General features: G+C 42.6%; 1 protein-coding gene across 10 annotated transcripts in view; it reads left to right on the forward strand.

The window, feature by feature from the left end:
• The first annotated feature begins 11,637 nt into the window (after positions 1 to 11,637).
• Positions 11,638 to 17,617, forward strand: part of LOC149324235 (CUGBP Elav-like family member 4) — a 942,387-nt gene continuing 936,407 nt past the window's right edge. For all 10 annotated transcript variants that reach the window (XR_016277944.1, XM_089497934.1, XM_089497979.1 and 7 more), the window contains exon 1: positions 11,638 to 12,012. Coding sequence is in view for 9 of the 10 variants with exons in the window: in XM_089497934.1 (XP_089354060.1) it covers positions 11,682 to 12,012 (331 nt within the window). In the remaining variant the exon portion in view is untranslated. The remainder of the gene's footprint in view (positions 12,013 to 17,617) is intronic.

Raw genomic sequence — 17,617 nt, forward strand, 5'->3', positions numbered from 1 at the left:
GGAAAGGACAGATAGAATTGTGTGCCATCAGCATACACAGCTTAATTCAACATGCTTCTGCACTCAATTTAAGGTTTTCACCTACAAAGTCCTAACTGGATGGGTGCCAGGATATCTGCCTCATACTCATCTCTTATGAGCCTTCCTGAAATCTTAGTCCTTCACTGGAAGCCCTCTTAAAGGTCCCAATGTCTCAGGAGGCTTGGTTGGTGTGCACATGTGGCAGGACTTTCTTTATAGCAACACCCTGAATGTGGAACTCTCTGCCAAAGGAACTTAGATTGGCCACATCTATTTTCAGCTTCCAGGGGGCAGTTGATATGGCCTTATTCAGCATGGCTATTGTTGTTTGAAACCATTTTGTCTGGCTCATAAAGTTCATAAAGGCAAAACAACCTCTGAGTATTCTTTCAGTTAAAACAAACGAGCGAGCGAGCAAATAATGGAATGCATAAGTTGACAGGTTACTTGAAGGGACATATTTCACTTTATTTTTTAACATTTTTATCTTTGTATTGCTTTAAAAGTGTTTACCTGATGTGCTTTACCTTGGGGCCTTAGTAGGCTGATATGTAACATGTCAATATTTTACACAAACAAATATTGACATATTTGTCTTTATGTGAAATCTACACATATCTGTTTTCTTTGGTCATATGTTAATAGGTTGCAACTCCTATTAATCCTCCAGAGACCTTTAACTATAGTTTCCATAATCCTTTGCCACCACTCAGTCTGGTTAGGGCTTCTTTGAGTAAATTCAAAATATAACCAAAGGAAGGTGACCTCAGAGGCTCCCTCAGAGGTTGTTTTTATACAGAGGCTGGATGGCCATCTGTCAGGAATGCTTGGAGCATAACTTCGTGCATGGCAGGGATTAGTCTGGATAGCACTTGGGATCACTTCCAACTCTGTGATTCCTATGGAATTCTAGGATTTGTAGTTTTGGAGGCACAATGTCTCTCTGATAGGGAAGGCTAAATATATTAGAAAACTAGAAATCCCAGAATTCCATAGTATTAGGTCATTATAGTGAAAATGGCATCAAACTGCTTATTTTCACAGTGTGGATACACCCAGTGTTTGCAGCCCAAGCATTTGGAGAAATAATTCCTCACCAAATGATTCTAATGAAGCTAATTTCTAAGAGAAAAGTAAAAGTGAAGAATACTCCTACAAAGTACTTCTTTTAAAAAAACAATAGGAAAGGAAAGGAAAAGAACAGAAAAAAGAAAAAGAAATCAAACCATCAGGATACCATCATCCCAAGGAGCTTATCCCGAGTTTTTCAAAAGGCAGCCGAAATATAATTGTTTTATGGTGTTTCTGAAAGAGGTGAGGGTTTGGCAGCCCTCCAAAGAAAGCAAGTTCTGGGCAGGAGAGAGTAGCCACTGAGAACATCTGCTCAGCATGCCCTTGGCTGAGAAAGACTCCCTCATTGTCTGAACATGGCACACAAAACAGCATGGCTAGGCAGACAATCTTGGCTTTTCAGTAATACTGTTGTTAGCCGTTGAACACACTGCCCCTCTGCTGCACGGCTTTCCTTGGAAGCAATTGAAATTCTTTGGAAAACATGAAAGCTCTCAAATTTACTTCTGAATTCCATATATAAGCTTTGGTATGAAAAATAATTAGAAAAAAACTTTGATAAACAGAGTTTTCTTCTACTGGAGATGCAGGAATCATATTGGACATCCAAGCACTGGGGGTATAGTCATAAAGGATTCCTATGCAAACATTTCCCCCTCTGAACCTTCACAAAGAAGGGAAAGAATTGCAGGAAACTGTCTCTGCAGCTCTGGTTCCAATAAAGATTTCTCTTGCAAATATGGAACTACATAGGAGTAAACATGCTGAGCTTCAGCTGACCGTTACATGCTATTTTACCGGCAGGAATATCTACAGCAATTGGGGGCCATAACAAATAGTGCCAATTCTTATTAAAGTATGGAGAAAACATTTGTATTGTTAGAAGTGCTCACAGACATCAGTGTCTTACTCCTAAAATAAATGATCATTTTAAAAAAAGAACATAATAAAATGATAATATACTTCAAAGATAGAAAATAAGGATATGGAGTTTGTTGAATTTGTATTTCAAAAGAAATATCTATTTTGAATGGTGACTGGCAATGGAGCACAGTGCATCTTGCCTCAGAAATCTGGAGATTTCCAAGTTTTTTTCTGCATTTTAGCAAAATGTGCACAAGAGCATGCATCCCACTGAATGTTGTGTACAACATCAAATGTGCATATTTTAAAAATGCACACAAGCACACAAGCTAGTATAAATATGTAGAAGTATATCTACACAAGTAAAAAATCTCTCTCTCTCTTTCTCTCTCTCTCTTTCCACACAGTTTTTCATATGGGAAAACAAAAATAAATAAATATGACAATTCGATAAAAAACCTGGATACCAACAGGATCCTCGGACCTTGCTCCAGGAGCAGCCCATCTAGACAACCATAAAGTTTTACTGATTCATTGGGCCTACCCTAGTTGAGTCTAGTACTTGGGCCTAGAGATGCAACAAAAAGTTAGCCTATTGATAAGCACATAGCCTAAATGGATGATGAAACTTCTCTTCCTGAGGCCAATTATGATTTTTGATTATTTGTTTAATTTATACCCCCATCTTTGTCTACAAAAAGGATTCAAGGTGGTCCATAATCACTTAAAACAAAGTACTACATTTAAACAAACAAAAAATATATACATGAATACAAAAGTTTTTTTAAAAATAAAATTAAATCACAATTCTGATTTTTTTTTAAAAAAAGAAGTTAAGAATGATGAACCATGTTTTAAACATAACAAAACGCAGACCCAGCACACTCTATTAAAAGCTCTGACTACCGCAAAAAACAAAACAAAAACCAAATCCACTTTAAATAGAAAGGTATTTGCCTGTTGTTAGGAAAACAGCAAAAAGGGGGCCAATTGAACCTTCCATGGGAGGCAGTTCTACAATGTGGGAGCAGCAACCAAGAATGCTCTCTTCTAGCATGCCTAGAAATGGTGATGGAGTATCCTTCTTTGGAGGTTTATAAATGGAGGCCGGATAGCCCACTGTTGGAAGTGATTTGGGCAAGGGTTGGACTGGATGACCTTTGTGGTCTCTTGCAACTCTTATGATTCTATGGTTGGACTGAGAAAAATTTAGCCACTTCATTGGCTATGGAAAGGGTCAGGGCCCAACATCACAGGGGCTTTTCAAGTTTAGCATCCTAGTAGAGAGTCAACTGCCAGACTCTTGAATTGCCTAATCCTTTTCCAGATTGTTTAGCTGACCTGTTCCCCCTTTCTGCTCTGAGCCAATCAGCAAGAAAGAGCAACAATCTTGGTTGGGCTTTCTCCCTCCTTCTTCTCAGAGTTATTTATTAGGATCAAAAGGAAAGCAGAGTTGGATGGGCTGTGGAGACAGTAGTGAGGAATTGACTTAGAGTAAGGAGCAAATAGAAAAGATCGGGGACAGTGTTCAGCACCCTGGATAGCTCCACAACGGAGTTCCTGTAGAATTTAGGAGTGAATTCTTCATCCCCAAAGTAACACATCGCTGGCCACCATTGCTTTCAGAATCCACTGAAAGTGGAACTAGTTATAAGAGTATTTCTGGAGTATGGCGAATCCTGCCATTTCCACACTGCAACTATCCAGATGCCTCTGTGGGAAGGATAGTCCACAATCCAGCCTCAAAGGAAAGAAACAATCCCAAATACATATTGATCTTTGCCCCAAGAGTAGAGCATCATCAAAGAAAATCCTTGCTCGGTGCACTAATCAGGAAACAGGTTGCAGCTGTACAGATCTTTTTTAAATTTTGGATGCTACCTTATTCCAGGTCAATATTCTCTCTCTTTCCCTCTTTCGTTTTCTCAGATGAAGAAAGAATTTCATTGGATTTGACAGTCCTGACAAATGTAGACTTTCTGCACCTTCCGTGACTCCTTGTGAGACGGAATGCTCTTTGCCTCAAGAATTCACACCTTTGAGAAGCTTACGGTGCATTTCGGAGAAATGAAGCAGACACAGAAGAAGGTATGCTTTATATCCTGCCAAAGGCTGAAAACGCACACAGTTAAAACACACACACAGCAATTGGGGAGGGATGTGTACCTTTGCTAAAATGCACACATATCTGCACACATTGGGAAAATGCACATATACATGCACATGCCCCCAGCCATCCATCAAATCTTGCAACCAGATATGAAACAAGAATGAGAAGAAAATGCAGGTAAAAGTCAGAGAAATGCAACAAAATGAAAATGAGATCTCTCCCCCCCCTCCTGCTTCCATGCTCTTATCTCCATAATTCCTTGGTTATTACATAGAAGTATGCTTATCTTGCCACATATGCAGATGGAATATTTGATATTTGCCATAGGAATTGACCTGGATGGGTCATTACAGGTTCTTCATCTTCCTGAGCAGTACAACATTACAGATCAACATTATGAAGTCAGTTTTCTTGTGAAGAAGAGAGATTACTGAAGGCCCATAATATTCCTTCAATATCTATTTGTATATTGTATAGAGGCTGAGAAGGTATAGAGGAAAATGGAGAACGAGAGACAATGCTAGTTTCAAGACAGAACCTTCTCTCCAGAACCTTTAAAAACAAATATTAAAAGCCATCTGAATTACTTTAGCACCCCTTCTGAGTCCCAAACCCAAAGCTGGCCAAAAATTCAAACTGAAGAAAGCTTACTTTCCACAACCCAACTGCCCTACAGTTTCAACTAACCTCCTAAAATGGGTCCAAGGGTGAAAATAGCCTGAAAGACCAATGAATGGCCAACAAGCAAACATTTGTTCATCTTCAACAGCCAGACAATAGAAGACTCTAGAGAAAGAGGTTCATTTGCTATATGTGACAAAACAACATGGGATGGTCTATAACTCTGGGAAGAAGACATTTGCCATTGGGGTTGAGGTTAGGTAAGGCCACCACGGACCTGTTAGGTGACTCCTACATTTTTCATTTTGCAAATAAATTTGGTGAGAGACATGAAAGGCAGTTTTGAGCAGGCAGGGGAGAGAATTTCACAGTATTGGTGGTGGGGAGTCAAGAAAGAGAGTTAGAGCATGTGGGGGGGGGGGGGAGTTATATGTCAGAGTCCTAAATTGACATTACTTTTCATAGTAGCTATGTTAGTCTGTTTTAGCATAAAAAGACAAAAGTATCCAGTAGCACTTTTTCAGACTATCTGGGAAAATTATATTTCTAGCATAAGCTATTATGAACTCAGTAAGCCTCTGGTGAAGTGAACTACAGTCCATAAAATCTTATGCTAGAAATGCTAGCTCATCTCAGAGGTATACTGACTTTCTTGTTCTTAGCCAAAGACCAAACCAATATGCTTCACCTTCATCACATAGAACTAGAGAGAGAAGCATCCTAGCTGGACCTCACAATTCTTGTAAAAGCATGATCCCAGTCCTCATGAGAGAAACACAATGACTGGCCTCTACAGTCAATATAGGTGGTAGGTTGGGGAATTTGGACCAGTTACTCTGGAGCATGAATGAACTGGGTGGTAGCCAAATATATGTAGCTGAAACCCTTGTCCAAATGGAGGATTAGCCCTCTGTCCATGTGTACCATCACCTCCCCTCATGTACAGAATGCACCTTGCACAGAATGCCAAAAGCAGAGAGTAACTAATGCAGGATCTTGCAAAATAATACCCCAAACACCTTCCTTTTCTTTTCTCAATAGCTATACAACCCTGATACTTCCCCCTTAAATAAATCTCATGATATTTTCTCCCTCCATCCTTCCCACAATGTTCCAGCCCAGCTCCACAGGCCTGTGGTTAAGCAGGCACTGCATGAGAGATTTTCTCTGTAACTTTTCTGGCATCAGAAATAGGGCAAGAGACAGGGTTTTCCTCCCCTCAAGATTTCTGTCCTAAGGAATAAGATATCCAAGTATATAGGCAATGAACATATTTAACAGACCACAGGAACTGCAAGGATGCCTCTCTTTCTTTCTCTGTCTCTCACAGAGCAAACACCAGAGAGAGAGAGAGAGAGAGAGAGAGAGAGAGAGAGAGAGAGAGAGAGCAGCCTTTAAACTTCTCATTCATTCTAGCGGGAAGGGGAAACATACATTCTGCAAGCCAAGACAAATCCACTGAAATGCATTTTTCCCCAACTAAAATAACATCAGCAGACATTAAGAAATTGCAGGCGCATTTTGATAATTTGCCCTGTCTGGAGAATTTGATTTGGGCTTATGAATGCAAAACCCAAGACCACCTGTTCTTTACACACAATGAATAATACAAAGACAAAAAAAAGGAGGCTCACCTCATATATATACAACTCTATTTTTCTGGATAGGAAGGGGGTGAGAGAAGAAAAACTGATGTATGGTTCTGGGTAGTGTTAAACTCACATTGTGTTGTGCTTATTCTAGATGGGATCTAAACACAACTGGGCATGCTGGTTATCTTGGAAAGCAGTGTTATTTAAGCCAAGTTCCAACTGCTCCTTCCTATGTTAGTTGCGTTGTGTTTTAGTGAACATCCATAATTACTGGTGTCCATTTCTTTCTTTAGACAGTTCCTATCAGGTTAAAAACTATTAGGACATGCACAGGAAATAATTAAAAGCTTATTCCACAAGTGAATGCCTGTTTTTACTGGCCTGCTCTTTTTCATCTGATGTTTAAGCAAGAGGAGTAGAGGCTGTGAGGACACATGCTGGATGGTCATATAAATGTGTTAACATCCATTCATTTTGCTGGACAATATTGGCTTTCAGTTTGACGCCGATTTTCACCAGATGTTTGCTCTTCTAACTGAGCTGGACAGCATTTATTGCAAAGTCCTCTCTAGCACATAATATCTTTGCAACATGAAAAAGAAAAGAAAAGAAAACCCAAAATATTTCCCCCACAATTTTTTTCAGCAAAAGGAATCCACCCCATTTCTGTTCAAACCACTAAGTGCCTGGTGTCAAATGCAAACTTAATTCCAGCAACACAATATAGGGAAATAGAGAATGTGACGAAACCCAGGCTAGATAGAACTAGTGGGGATGGATATTAAACATTTCGCCACACTTCTACACCTGACATCTAATAACAAACCGTATTTCAGTTTGGTATAATACAATAAATGACCAAAGTACTCAAGGGTGAAAACCTTACTCTAGTAGCATAATCGTATCTATGAACACTTCCAAAATTACAATCTTCTTCATTTTCTTCAACTTCAAGAAATAATGTCCTTCATGCCACAGCCTTGTGTTACTTCAAAGCAGCTACAAAAGTTGACTGCCATATTATATTTTATAAACCGAAATACTATGTGTGTGAGTATGCATACACACACACATTCTGTCTCTTTCTCTCATTCCTTTCTTGCACTACACAAAAACACTTAAGATCCACAAGCCACCTGTGCAAGAAGATTCATACACACACACACACACACACACTAAAAGGGATTCTTTATTCCTGTCTCTCCTTTAAACTCATTCTTATATATGATGAACAAAACAAAACAAAACTTTTAATGTAGACTTGGCTTTTTTGCCAAGGGATAGCCAATCGATCTGTACCTGTTTCTCACTTCCAAGCCCACCTTGAAAAAAACTCTAGAATTCACTAGAGGTACATCAGGTAACCTCCATCCAAAGAAGAACTGCCTACTTTTCATATGGTGCAGGGAAAGGTGAGATGCCAACCATTCTCAAGTAAAACTATTCTAAGCACCACACCTATGTTCCACCATGGAGGCTCAGATGATTGTACAAATGGTATCTTTGTGTTATTAAAGAAGTGGCAGTCATGAAACTCCCCCAAAGCACACCGTCATTCGTGGCTTACAGCTCCAGAACTGAGCAATGTATGCAACTCTGCGCTTGTCCAGAGATTTATAGTCTCAGCTAATTGTATGCATGATAGATCTAAAAAGACACCCCCCCCCCCTGTCCTGCCTTCTGCTTTTCTTTTTTCCCCTAAGATATACACATACATACTTGGAGGAATAGGCATGGGACATATATATATATATATATATATATATATATATATATATATATATATATATATATCAACATTTCAGTGTCTTGCCAGCCCTCAAGCAAGTTCACTTGCAAAAGCCATTGTGTTTAAATCGGACTTCCCTCCAAGTAAATATGCATAAGACCGCAGCCTCAATCCCCTGCCTTCCCCAACACTGCCCCTTCTGTTTAAAATAATACATGTAACACACTCCTAAACCCCTCCACCGACTCCCCCTCCTTTTCACAGAGCTAGTGTACAAAGAGCTGTGCTTCTTTTCATATGAAATATTGCAAGGGAGGGAGATAAGAGGTTGATTTCCACAAGATTTAAACCTAACCTCTCCCCTTCAATTGTTTACTTCCCCCTCCCCATAAAACAACAATCCTCCCATACCTTTAAGGCTACAGACAGACACCTTAAATCAATCAATTTATCTATCTGTTACATATAATGAATCCAAAAACCTCTCACCCCATCTTTTTTCCAAACATATATCCACACACAGATCCATGAACTCACATGGGAAGGTAGATGTTGGCTTGGCTAGATTGCAATCTACTTAAAAATATACTTGAATATGTGTGTGTGTGTGTGTGTGTACACTTGTCCCTCCATATTCACTAGGGTTAGGGGCACAAGACCCCCGTGAATATGGAAAAAACGCAAATAACAAAAAACACCATGTTTTTACCTGAGAGGACACCTCTCTAGGAATCTCTAGGTCCTCCGGGGCAACTTTGTGGTCAATGTCCGACAGACACTGACCATAGGACTGCGCTGGAGGACCTACAAATGCTTAGTGCAGTATTCTCTCTAGGTGTTTCGGTGCAAAATTTAGTTAAAGTTGACCATAGAGTTGCACTGGAGGACCTAGAGATTCCTAGAGAGAACATATTAATCAAATCCATAAATAATCAAAGCCGCAAATAGCAAAGCTACTAATATGGAGGTGTGTGTGTGTGTGTGTAAAGAAAATTTTAAAACAACTAGAATAACCAATCCACATCTACCCAGCAGAGATGCCTCTTTCTTCCCAGAGTTGGCTCTCCCTTCCCTAGACTAGTATTTTCCCTGCCTGTAGTAGAAGCTTATGCCACCAGATGTTTCTGTGAGATTTCATTTAAAGCTAAGAAAAATTGCTTTGAGCTACATGTTGTATTTTTTTTAATCCATCGCTTGCTTCTTATTCCACCACCCCCAATCTTTTTCCCCCTCTCTCTCTTTTCAAACAACAGTGTGGAAAGCAGGCACCACCAGGGTGCAGGGATGGAGGGGAGAGTTGAGGAGAAATCCTACTTCTTTTATTACAGTGCAACTTAATTAACTATAATGCATTGTTCCTACAAGCAACTAAGAAACCAGCTGCCGATTGAGAAAGTGGGGCGGCAATGCTGACCAGTCTGTCCCTGAGCAAAGCGAGAAACTCCCTCAGAGACCAGTAGGCAAGAGAAAATAAAATAAAATAAAATGCCTTATCCAGATATTACATACACACACCCCCCAAAAAAACCACAATGCACCCCAAATATTTTCCCCAAACTCTCTTAGAGCTGGTATATAGAAGGGGGGGGGGGGGGTTGCTACCAAGGACCATTGGAAGCAAAAGAAAGAGAATTCTTCCAGAAAGGCTGAAAGAAAGACATTTTTGGTGCTTGCTATTGTCTCCCTGCCCTCCATCCCTCTTATTCTTTCCTCCCCACCTCCACAAAGGTTTAATACAATATCTCCCCCCTTTTCCCTCCCAGAATAAATGTCATATAGACGGAAGGCAGAAAGGAGGGACAGGGGAAGGAAGCAAGAGGCTTTCTCTCCCCCCAAACCTCTCTTTTAAATATATAGATATATATTAAAAACCCTGTGGTCAACATTCCGAGCAGCATGGCAAAGAAACACACAGACACATATCAAGAAAGTGCAGACACCAGTTAACAGACAACCACCACCACAACTGTCACTGTCATAGGCACCACCACAACAAGAAAAAGACCTCTGATCTCCAGGTTGGCTCCGTATCTGTAGTTCTTTTATTTAGCAATGTGTTTTTTAGGGGGGGAGGGAGAGAGGGATAGAAAGAAGGGGAAGGATGAAGAGAGAGAGAGAGAGGACTTTTTATCATTATTTATCATTAAAAATGCACTCCTCTTCTTTTTTAAGGGGGGAGGGGAGAGGAAGGGGGAGAAGGCTGGTTGACTTTGATATTTTGGAGGGAGGAGGGTGTCCATCTCTCTCTCTCTCTCTCTCTCTCTGCCCTCTTTCTCTTTCTGTCTGTCTGTCTGTCTGTCTTTCTTTCTGCCTTTCCTCGCAGACAAAAGGCTTGCTCTTCCTAGCCATGCCTGGAAGGCAAAAGTGGAGATGGTTGGGGCTTGCAAAAGCAAGGAGGAGGGGGATTAAAAGAGAGAGATAGAGAGATAGACAGGGAGATAGACAGAGAGATAGATCCAGAGACAGATCTAGCATCCTAAGTCGGAAATGACTTGAAAGCATGCAAGTAGCAGAATGGAAACATGAAGTGCAAAAAAAGAAAAAGGGAAAGAAAAAGCAAGGGAAAGCGTAGAAGCAGCAGGATGAAAACATGAACTGCAAAATGAAAAAGCAAGGGAAAGCATGCAAGAAGCAGGGATGAAGATAAGAACTGGAAAATGAAAAACAGCAAGTAGAAGCAGAATGAGGATAGGGGTTGCAAAACAGACAAAAAAGCGAGGGAAAGCATGCAAGAGGCGGGATGAAGATGTGAACTACAAAAATGAAAAAGAAAAAAAAGAAGCGAGGGAAAAGGGAGGGAGCCGCCCTTGGGAGGGTGGGGGAATCAAAGTGAAAAAGAAGGAGAGAAAGAGAGAGAGAGAGAGAGAGAGAGAGAGAGAGAGAAAGGAAGGAAGCATGCAAGCTAGGAAAGAAGAAAAGGAGACGAGGGGTTGGAATGAATGAATGAGTAAATAAATAATAGGGAAGAAGAACCGCTGGGCCTCTGAAAAAAAAGGCAAGCGCTCCCCCTTGGTCTGGTCTGCCCCACTAAGGCATGCAATGTCTGCCTATCTCTCCATCCATCCATCCCTCTCTCTCTCTCTCTCTGAAAGAACCATGCGCCTGGCTGTCTTTATAGGGGGGAAGGCAGGGCTTGGACTGTACCACTGGGGAGGCAGACTGGGGGGTGGGTGGGTGGCTGGGTCTGGATGCCAGGAGTGGGTCCCCCCACTGAAGCCTTGCCCCCCACTCTCTTACCTCTTTTATTCTGAATCTCCCATTCCCTGTGTGCCCTCCCCTCCCTCCCTCCCTCCTTTTTTATCCTCCCCTCCCCCCCAGCCTTGTTGGCATCTTGAGCCAGCCCAGGCTGTTTAAACGGGGCGGCCAGGGATCCTGGCTCTTCAATGTAGAGAGAGAGAAAGAGAGAGGGAGAGAGAGAGAGAGAGAGGGAGAGAGAGAGGGAGAGAGAGAGAGGCGTGGACTGGTCTGGGCTGGGAGGGGGGACAGTGCATGTGTGCGCGCGCCCGAGGGAGCCTGCCGGCGCCGAGACAGCAGCCCCAGGAGGAGGAGGAGGAGGAAGAGGAGGAGGAGGAAGAGGAAGAGGAGGAGGAGGAGGAGGAGGAGGAGGACGGGGGGCGGGCGGGCGGGCATCCGCGGAGGAAGCCGAAGATTCTTCCTCTATGTCTATATAAAGATGGCCACGTTAGCCAACGGCCCCGCAGACAGCCCCAGCCACCACCACCACCACCACCCCCACGCCGGCCCCGGCCCCAGCGGGCACATGAACGGATTAAGCCACAGCCCAGGGAACAGCAACGCCAGCGCCAGCAGCAGCGCCAGCAGCAGCGTCTCCGCCAACGCCAGCGCCGCCACCATCCCCATGAAGGACCACGATGCCATCAAGCTCTTCATCGGGCAGATCCCGCGCAACCTGGACGAGAAGGACCTCAAGCCCCTCTTCGAAGAGTTCGGCAAGATCTACGAGCTGACCGTCCTCAAGGACAGGTTCACCGGCATGCACAAAGGTCAGTCCCGGACGCACGCCCCGAAACTATGCCCCCCCCACAGGAGCTCCTGTTTCTTCCCCTTTGCTTCCCTCTCTTTCTTTCCCTCCTTCTCCTCTCTTTCTTTCCCTCCTCTCTTTCTTCTCCTCTTTCTTTCCTTTCTCTCTTTCTTCTCCTCCTTCTCTGTTCTTTCTTTCCCCCTTCTTCTCCCCTCTTTCTTCTCCCCTTCTTCTCCCCTCTTTCTTTCCCCCCTTTTCTTTTCTTTTTTCTTCCTTCTCTCTTTCTTCCTCTCTTTCTCCTCTCTTTCTTTTCCCTTCTTTCTCCCCTCTTTCTTTTCCCCTCCTTCTCCTCTCTTTGGAGGAAGATGAAGAGGGTGAAGCTAGTCTTGGAAGGAGGTGGTGGGGATGATGGGCTTACATCCTACCAGCTGGGAGAGCCTTCCTCGGGCTGGCTTGCCTGGATCTCTTCTGGACTGGGACTGAGCTCCAGCTGTTGGGGTGGCTGGGTGAGTGGGTAGGGGGTGTCTTTAAAGAAGGAGAAGAAAAAGGAAGGATGGAGCTCGGCAAAGTCCAACAGGGGAAGGGAGCATGCCAGGGTAGATGTGCTGGCCATTCAACAAAATACAAAACAAAAACCCATTGGTGCTCCCTTTCTCCGGCAACTGAAATGCCCAGGACCGCGCGGGAGCCATAGGGTTGCATGGAGCAGGAGCTGTCCAGCGGAGGATGGTGCTGAAAAGGCGCTGCGGGCGCTTTGGAGCCGTTTGGTTGGGCTAGGCAAGGAAGGAGCCCTTACCATCTCAATTTACTATATGCCTCTGTGTGTGTGTGTGTGTGTGTGTGTGTGTGTGTGTGTGTGTGTGTGTTGGAAGGGATGGGGGGAAGAAGAATTAGGGTTACTATTCCCTCCTCTTTTGCGCCTTTGCAAAGAAGCCACTGCCGGATAGAGAAGCCTCAAGTCAAGCAAGCAACAATGAGAAAGAAAGAAAGAAAGAAAGAAAGAAAGAAAGAAAGAAAGAAAGAAAGAGGGGATTTCATATGGGAAGGAAGGAAGGAAGGAAGGAAGGAAGGAAGGAAGGGGGATTTTAGCAGAAGCCTCCAGAGTGAAGTATGTGGGTGTTACAAGCCCCCCACTTTGGGAGAGAGAAGAGAAAGGAAAGGGTTTGGTCCAAAGCAAGAGAAGGGAACTAAAAGGAACTTTCTCCTTTTTTAAAAGAGGATTGGTGGCTTTGCTCTGGGACCAGTCTTTTCTTTCTTTCTTTCCTGGTTCACTTGAATTTGGGGGATGTGTGTGTGTTGAGACTGGGGTTGGTGGAGAAGGATCTATCCTCATTTGAATTTGGGGGGTGTGTGTGTTCAGGTTGAGGTTAGTGTAAGGGAATTTATTCTCACTTGAATTTAGGGGGTGTTGAGATTGAGGTTGGTGGAAGGGGGATATATTCTCACTTGAATTTAGGGGGTGTTGAGATTGGGTTGGTGGAGGGGGATTTATATTGCTTTCATCCCTGCTTCCCCCCCCCCCCACACACACACACCATCCATCTCTGCAATGCCTGAGAGGGAAGAGGAGGGAAAGAAGTGTGTAGGAAGGCAAGGCAAGCAAAGGGTGTCTGGGTGTTTTTGGCATGGAAGTGGGAGCCAAGTCAGTGAGTTGGGAGGCGATGGAGGTGCCCAGGGGCTGGGCAATAGGCAACCAGAGCCAGCCTGGCCCTGGAGAACTCCACTTCGCTCTCCTGGCTGCGCTCTGGCTCCTCTTCCTGGGGCTGCTTTGTCTCCCTTTCTCTGCCCCAATCGCTCAAGAGAGGAGACAGCCTGGATCTAGACAAGAGCCTGCTATCAGGATGCTGTTAAGATAGCCTGTTATCTGGGACTTCGATAAGGAAGACCAAAAAAATAATAATAATGAGTGTGTGTGTGTGTTTACCTAGCAGGAAGGGAAACCATCCAGCAGATTTGCTTTCCAAGCTGGAATCCCAAACAGCAATACCAATGATGGGAGGGTTCCTCTAGTCCTTTTCTGCAGCCTTCCCCTCCAACAATACACCTTCAAAAAGTTAATGGCAACCTTTGGGATCTGACCCAAACCCCCTAAATCCACTTGGGGATGGAGATGCAAATAGAAAGTTCATTTATTTATTTATTTTAAAGGGGAAGAGTCGGGGTCAAAGGGGGGTAGGGGGCAGAAAGAGAGCACATACACATGAGAAATTTGGGGGTGGCATGGGAGTGTTGAGGTCCTTCCCCCCCTTAAACCCATTGCAACAACTCTCCTCTGCAATCCGTACAAAGCAGAAAACAGTTATGGGGTGTTATTTGTTTTTTAAACTCCATCCATTCAAGCTTTTTACATATCATTTACAGAAGGTGGGGTCCTTAAATAAAAGAGGTATAGCTGTTTTGTTCCAGCAGCTTTGGGTTGGGTTTTTGGGAGGTGTCGTTCTCCCCCCCCCCCTCCAAACATGGAAAGTTTCTATCCAATCCTCTCTATAGTATAGACATTTTGTCAGGAGAGCACTTGACAGGGAAACAAAATTAGGAGATACATCTGCTTCGGAGATCTATTTTTAATTTAGTCAAACTCAACACTCTTTTTATTATAGTATATGAAAGTCATCCGCACATTGCATTGTCACAGTCTAGTTATGACAACAGTCCTGAATAAATAATTTAAGATTGTAATAGATACAGAGATTTCTATTTTGTCTGACTTTGGGCAGCCAGGAGTTAACATTTCGGCAAGGAAAGAGGTTTATTGAATCACTTATTTATCCTAATTTTATTTTTTGACTGTTTCACTGCATGTTTCATGTGACCTGCCCAGATCTCTAGGGGTAGGATGCCTCATAAAAACACACTAAACTGCATTATGTGGGCTCTGTTCAAAACTGTACGGAACCTGAGCTTCTTAGTATACATTATATCTCAGTCCTGGTCTCCAGGTTTCAGAGTTACCTTCCCAGGGTTAGGACACAGTCTTTTCAAAGACACACTTAACTTTCCCTTCACTGCATCTTGATACATTTGAAAGCAAAATCCTAAAATTAAAAAAAAAAAAACTGCCCTAATGTCAATGTGCCAGCCCCTCAGCCTGATTTGCTTAAGTGTAAAGGTTGGTTAGTAACCAAGTTCATGTGTATAGAAAATCTCTCACAGCGGAGAGGCTAACCAAGAGCTACCAAGCCAAACCAGTCTCCCTCATTATTTCTGTGACATGGTTTCCAAAGGCACCCAGGGCTAACACACTTGGCCTTACTTAGCCCATCCCAGAAGAGTCTGAACTCCTCTGTTGACGACACAGATTTATTAACTAATTCTTAGAAAAATGTGCCTCTGGCTACCTACTTGCCAGGAGTGGGGGATTTGCATGCTACTGGCGATTAATTACTGTAAAGTCAAAAAAGCATAGCAGGGTTTTGAGAAATAGGGTCGTACTTAGCTTATCATTCCCTCTCCCCATCTCTTTCCTTGATTGCCTTTCAATTAAGAACTAGTATAAAAGAAGAAGAAGAAGAAAAGAAAGGAGGGGAATAGAATATATATTTTCATTTTTCCTCCTTTCCTTCCCTCCCTCCCTCCCTCCCTCCCTTCTTTCTTTTAGTGTCCCATGCCTACATCCACTAATTCTATGTATGCATTGTGTAGTAGAAAGAAAGATGTTTTCTGTAGGTGAGCCGAGAACAAATTATGTCTCTCCTAGTTCTTATTCATAGACCTAGGTAGGCATTTGTCTCACTGATTTAGCTTAAGGAATGATTGGGAGCATTGGTTTTATGGATCGAGCTTACAAAGAATCTTTGAAAATTGTTAGACTATCATGATTTAGGGCTGTGGGTCACTATATTAAAACCTATTTTGTGCATTCAAGGTGCAACTCTGTGTGTTTGTGTGTGTATATGCTGAGTTCAGGATTTGTTTGTTCTTTGGTCTGATCAAAGAATCTTATACAGTTATTCAGGCCAGAACCTTATTGACAGTCACCTGGGAATAAGTCCCATTTAGCTCAATGGACGTTTCCTCTAAGCAGTTGTGCATAGGACTGCGTTGTCAGTATGTGGAGAGAAAACCTGGACATAACTAGTTTTGAAATGTGAAGCAAAATTCCCTCGGTACATTATGAACATCCAGACTCCTCAGCAAGGTACTAGAAAGATGGATGGATCGTATATCTATGGAAAGTCCTGACAAAATATGATCCGTGCATGCTCATTTGTGATTCAGCTTAGATTTTTAGTGCCTTGTTATGTGGTTTATCATTGTTGTTTTTGGAGAAAGAAGATGGTCGATAAGGAATGTGACCCATGTTAAGGTTTTGTTCAGTTGACAGAAAACTGGGATGCACAAACCACCCCCCACCCATTCTTGGAACATGCACACAAGCATGCAAGAGAAGTCAACTCATCAAACACCCTGCCCATTCATTCAATCATTCATTCATAATTTTCCCCACCCCATCAGTGTAGTGTAGTGGAGCCTGTTCAAGGTCTGACTTACTCAGAGGGATTAAGGTTACTGCTCTCAGGACAGACATCTTATTATGCGTTATCTTTGGAAATAATTTAAGTTCAATTAAGTGGCATTGAAGCCTAATATTTATAAATTAATGGAATCAAAACAGAAGACTGTCCCAAGTGAATTTAAGAGTATTTCCCCCACTATCCATCTTTTTGATTCATACCCAGGGTCCGCAGTGCGCTTTAACAAAATATGCCAGCTTTTCAGAATACTCTTCCTAGGAAGGCAGGCAAGATCTGTTAGTAAGATGTTGCAAAAAACAAACAAAACATGGGCTTTAATGCACTTAAAAAGAGGAGAGTTGTGAGAGGGATGATAAGCGATGAGACATTTGTTACCCTGAAAGATAGCATGTCCTTTCAAACCTCTTCTAAGCAATACAGCTCATGCAGAAGTGTCCTCATCCATCACCAAGACAGTGGGATGTGGTCTCCCTTACCACCAAGAAAAGGCCAAACCTAACAAATCCAATAAGCAAACATAGCCAGAAACAAGTCATGGGAGGAGGAAAGAGTTTATTTCAACTATTGGCTGTATCTCTTCTCAATATCACAGGTCATTTTCAGACCTCAAAACACCTGGTCTTCTAAGTCCACAAATTATCCAATTCAGGATAGTCTCTTTTATTAGAAAGAAGTCAGAGTGAGAAAGACAGATGTGAATTAAAGCTTTGTTCAGCCTCGGTGCAATATCAGTTTTCAGGTTAGCTGTGAGATTTAGAAGTGCAATGATTGTTAAATTAGGATGCACTGTATGGAGTGATAAAAAAAGACTCGGGGAAATGAAAATGTACTCGAAAAGGGACACGGCTAAATACAGGTGTTGAATAAATGCCTCCATAATTGAAACATAAGGCTTGTGTGACTGAAAGCAACATGCTTCGTTTTTAGTAGGGTTGTAATCCAGATTGGGTTTCCGGGAGGGAATATGTGTGCATACACACACACACACACGCACACCAGGATCAAAGTGCAAAAAAAGCAACATTCTACTGGAACTGGAAGAACCAGTGATTAAACCCATAAGCCACCGTTTATTCAATTTATGGCAAAGAAAGAAAGACATATGCCTTTCTCCCTCTAATCACAAAACACTTGAATACAGAGACAGGTGCA

The sequence above is a fragment of the Sceloporus occidentalis genome, unplaced genomic scaffold (assembly GCF_023333645.1).
Source record: "Sceloporus occidentalis isolate IW3139 unplaced genomic scaffold, rSceOcc1.0.p SCAF_1, whole genome shotgun sequence".
NCBI lineage: Eukaryota > Metazoa > Chordata > Lepidosauria > Squamata > Phrynosomatidae > Sceloporus > Sceloporus occidentalis.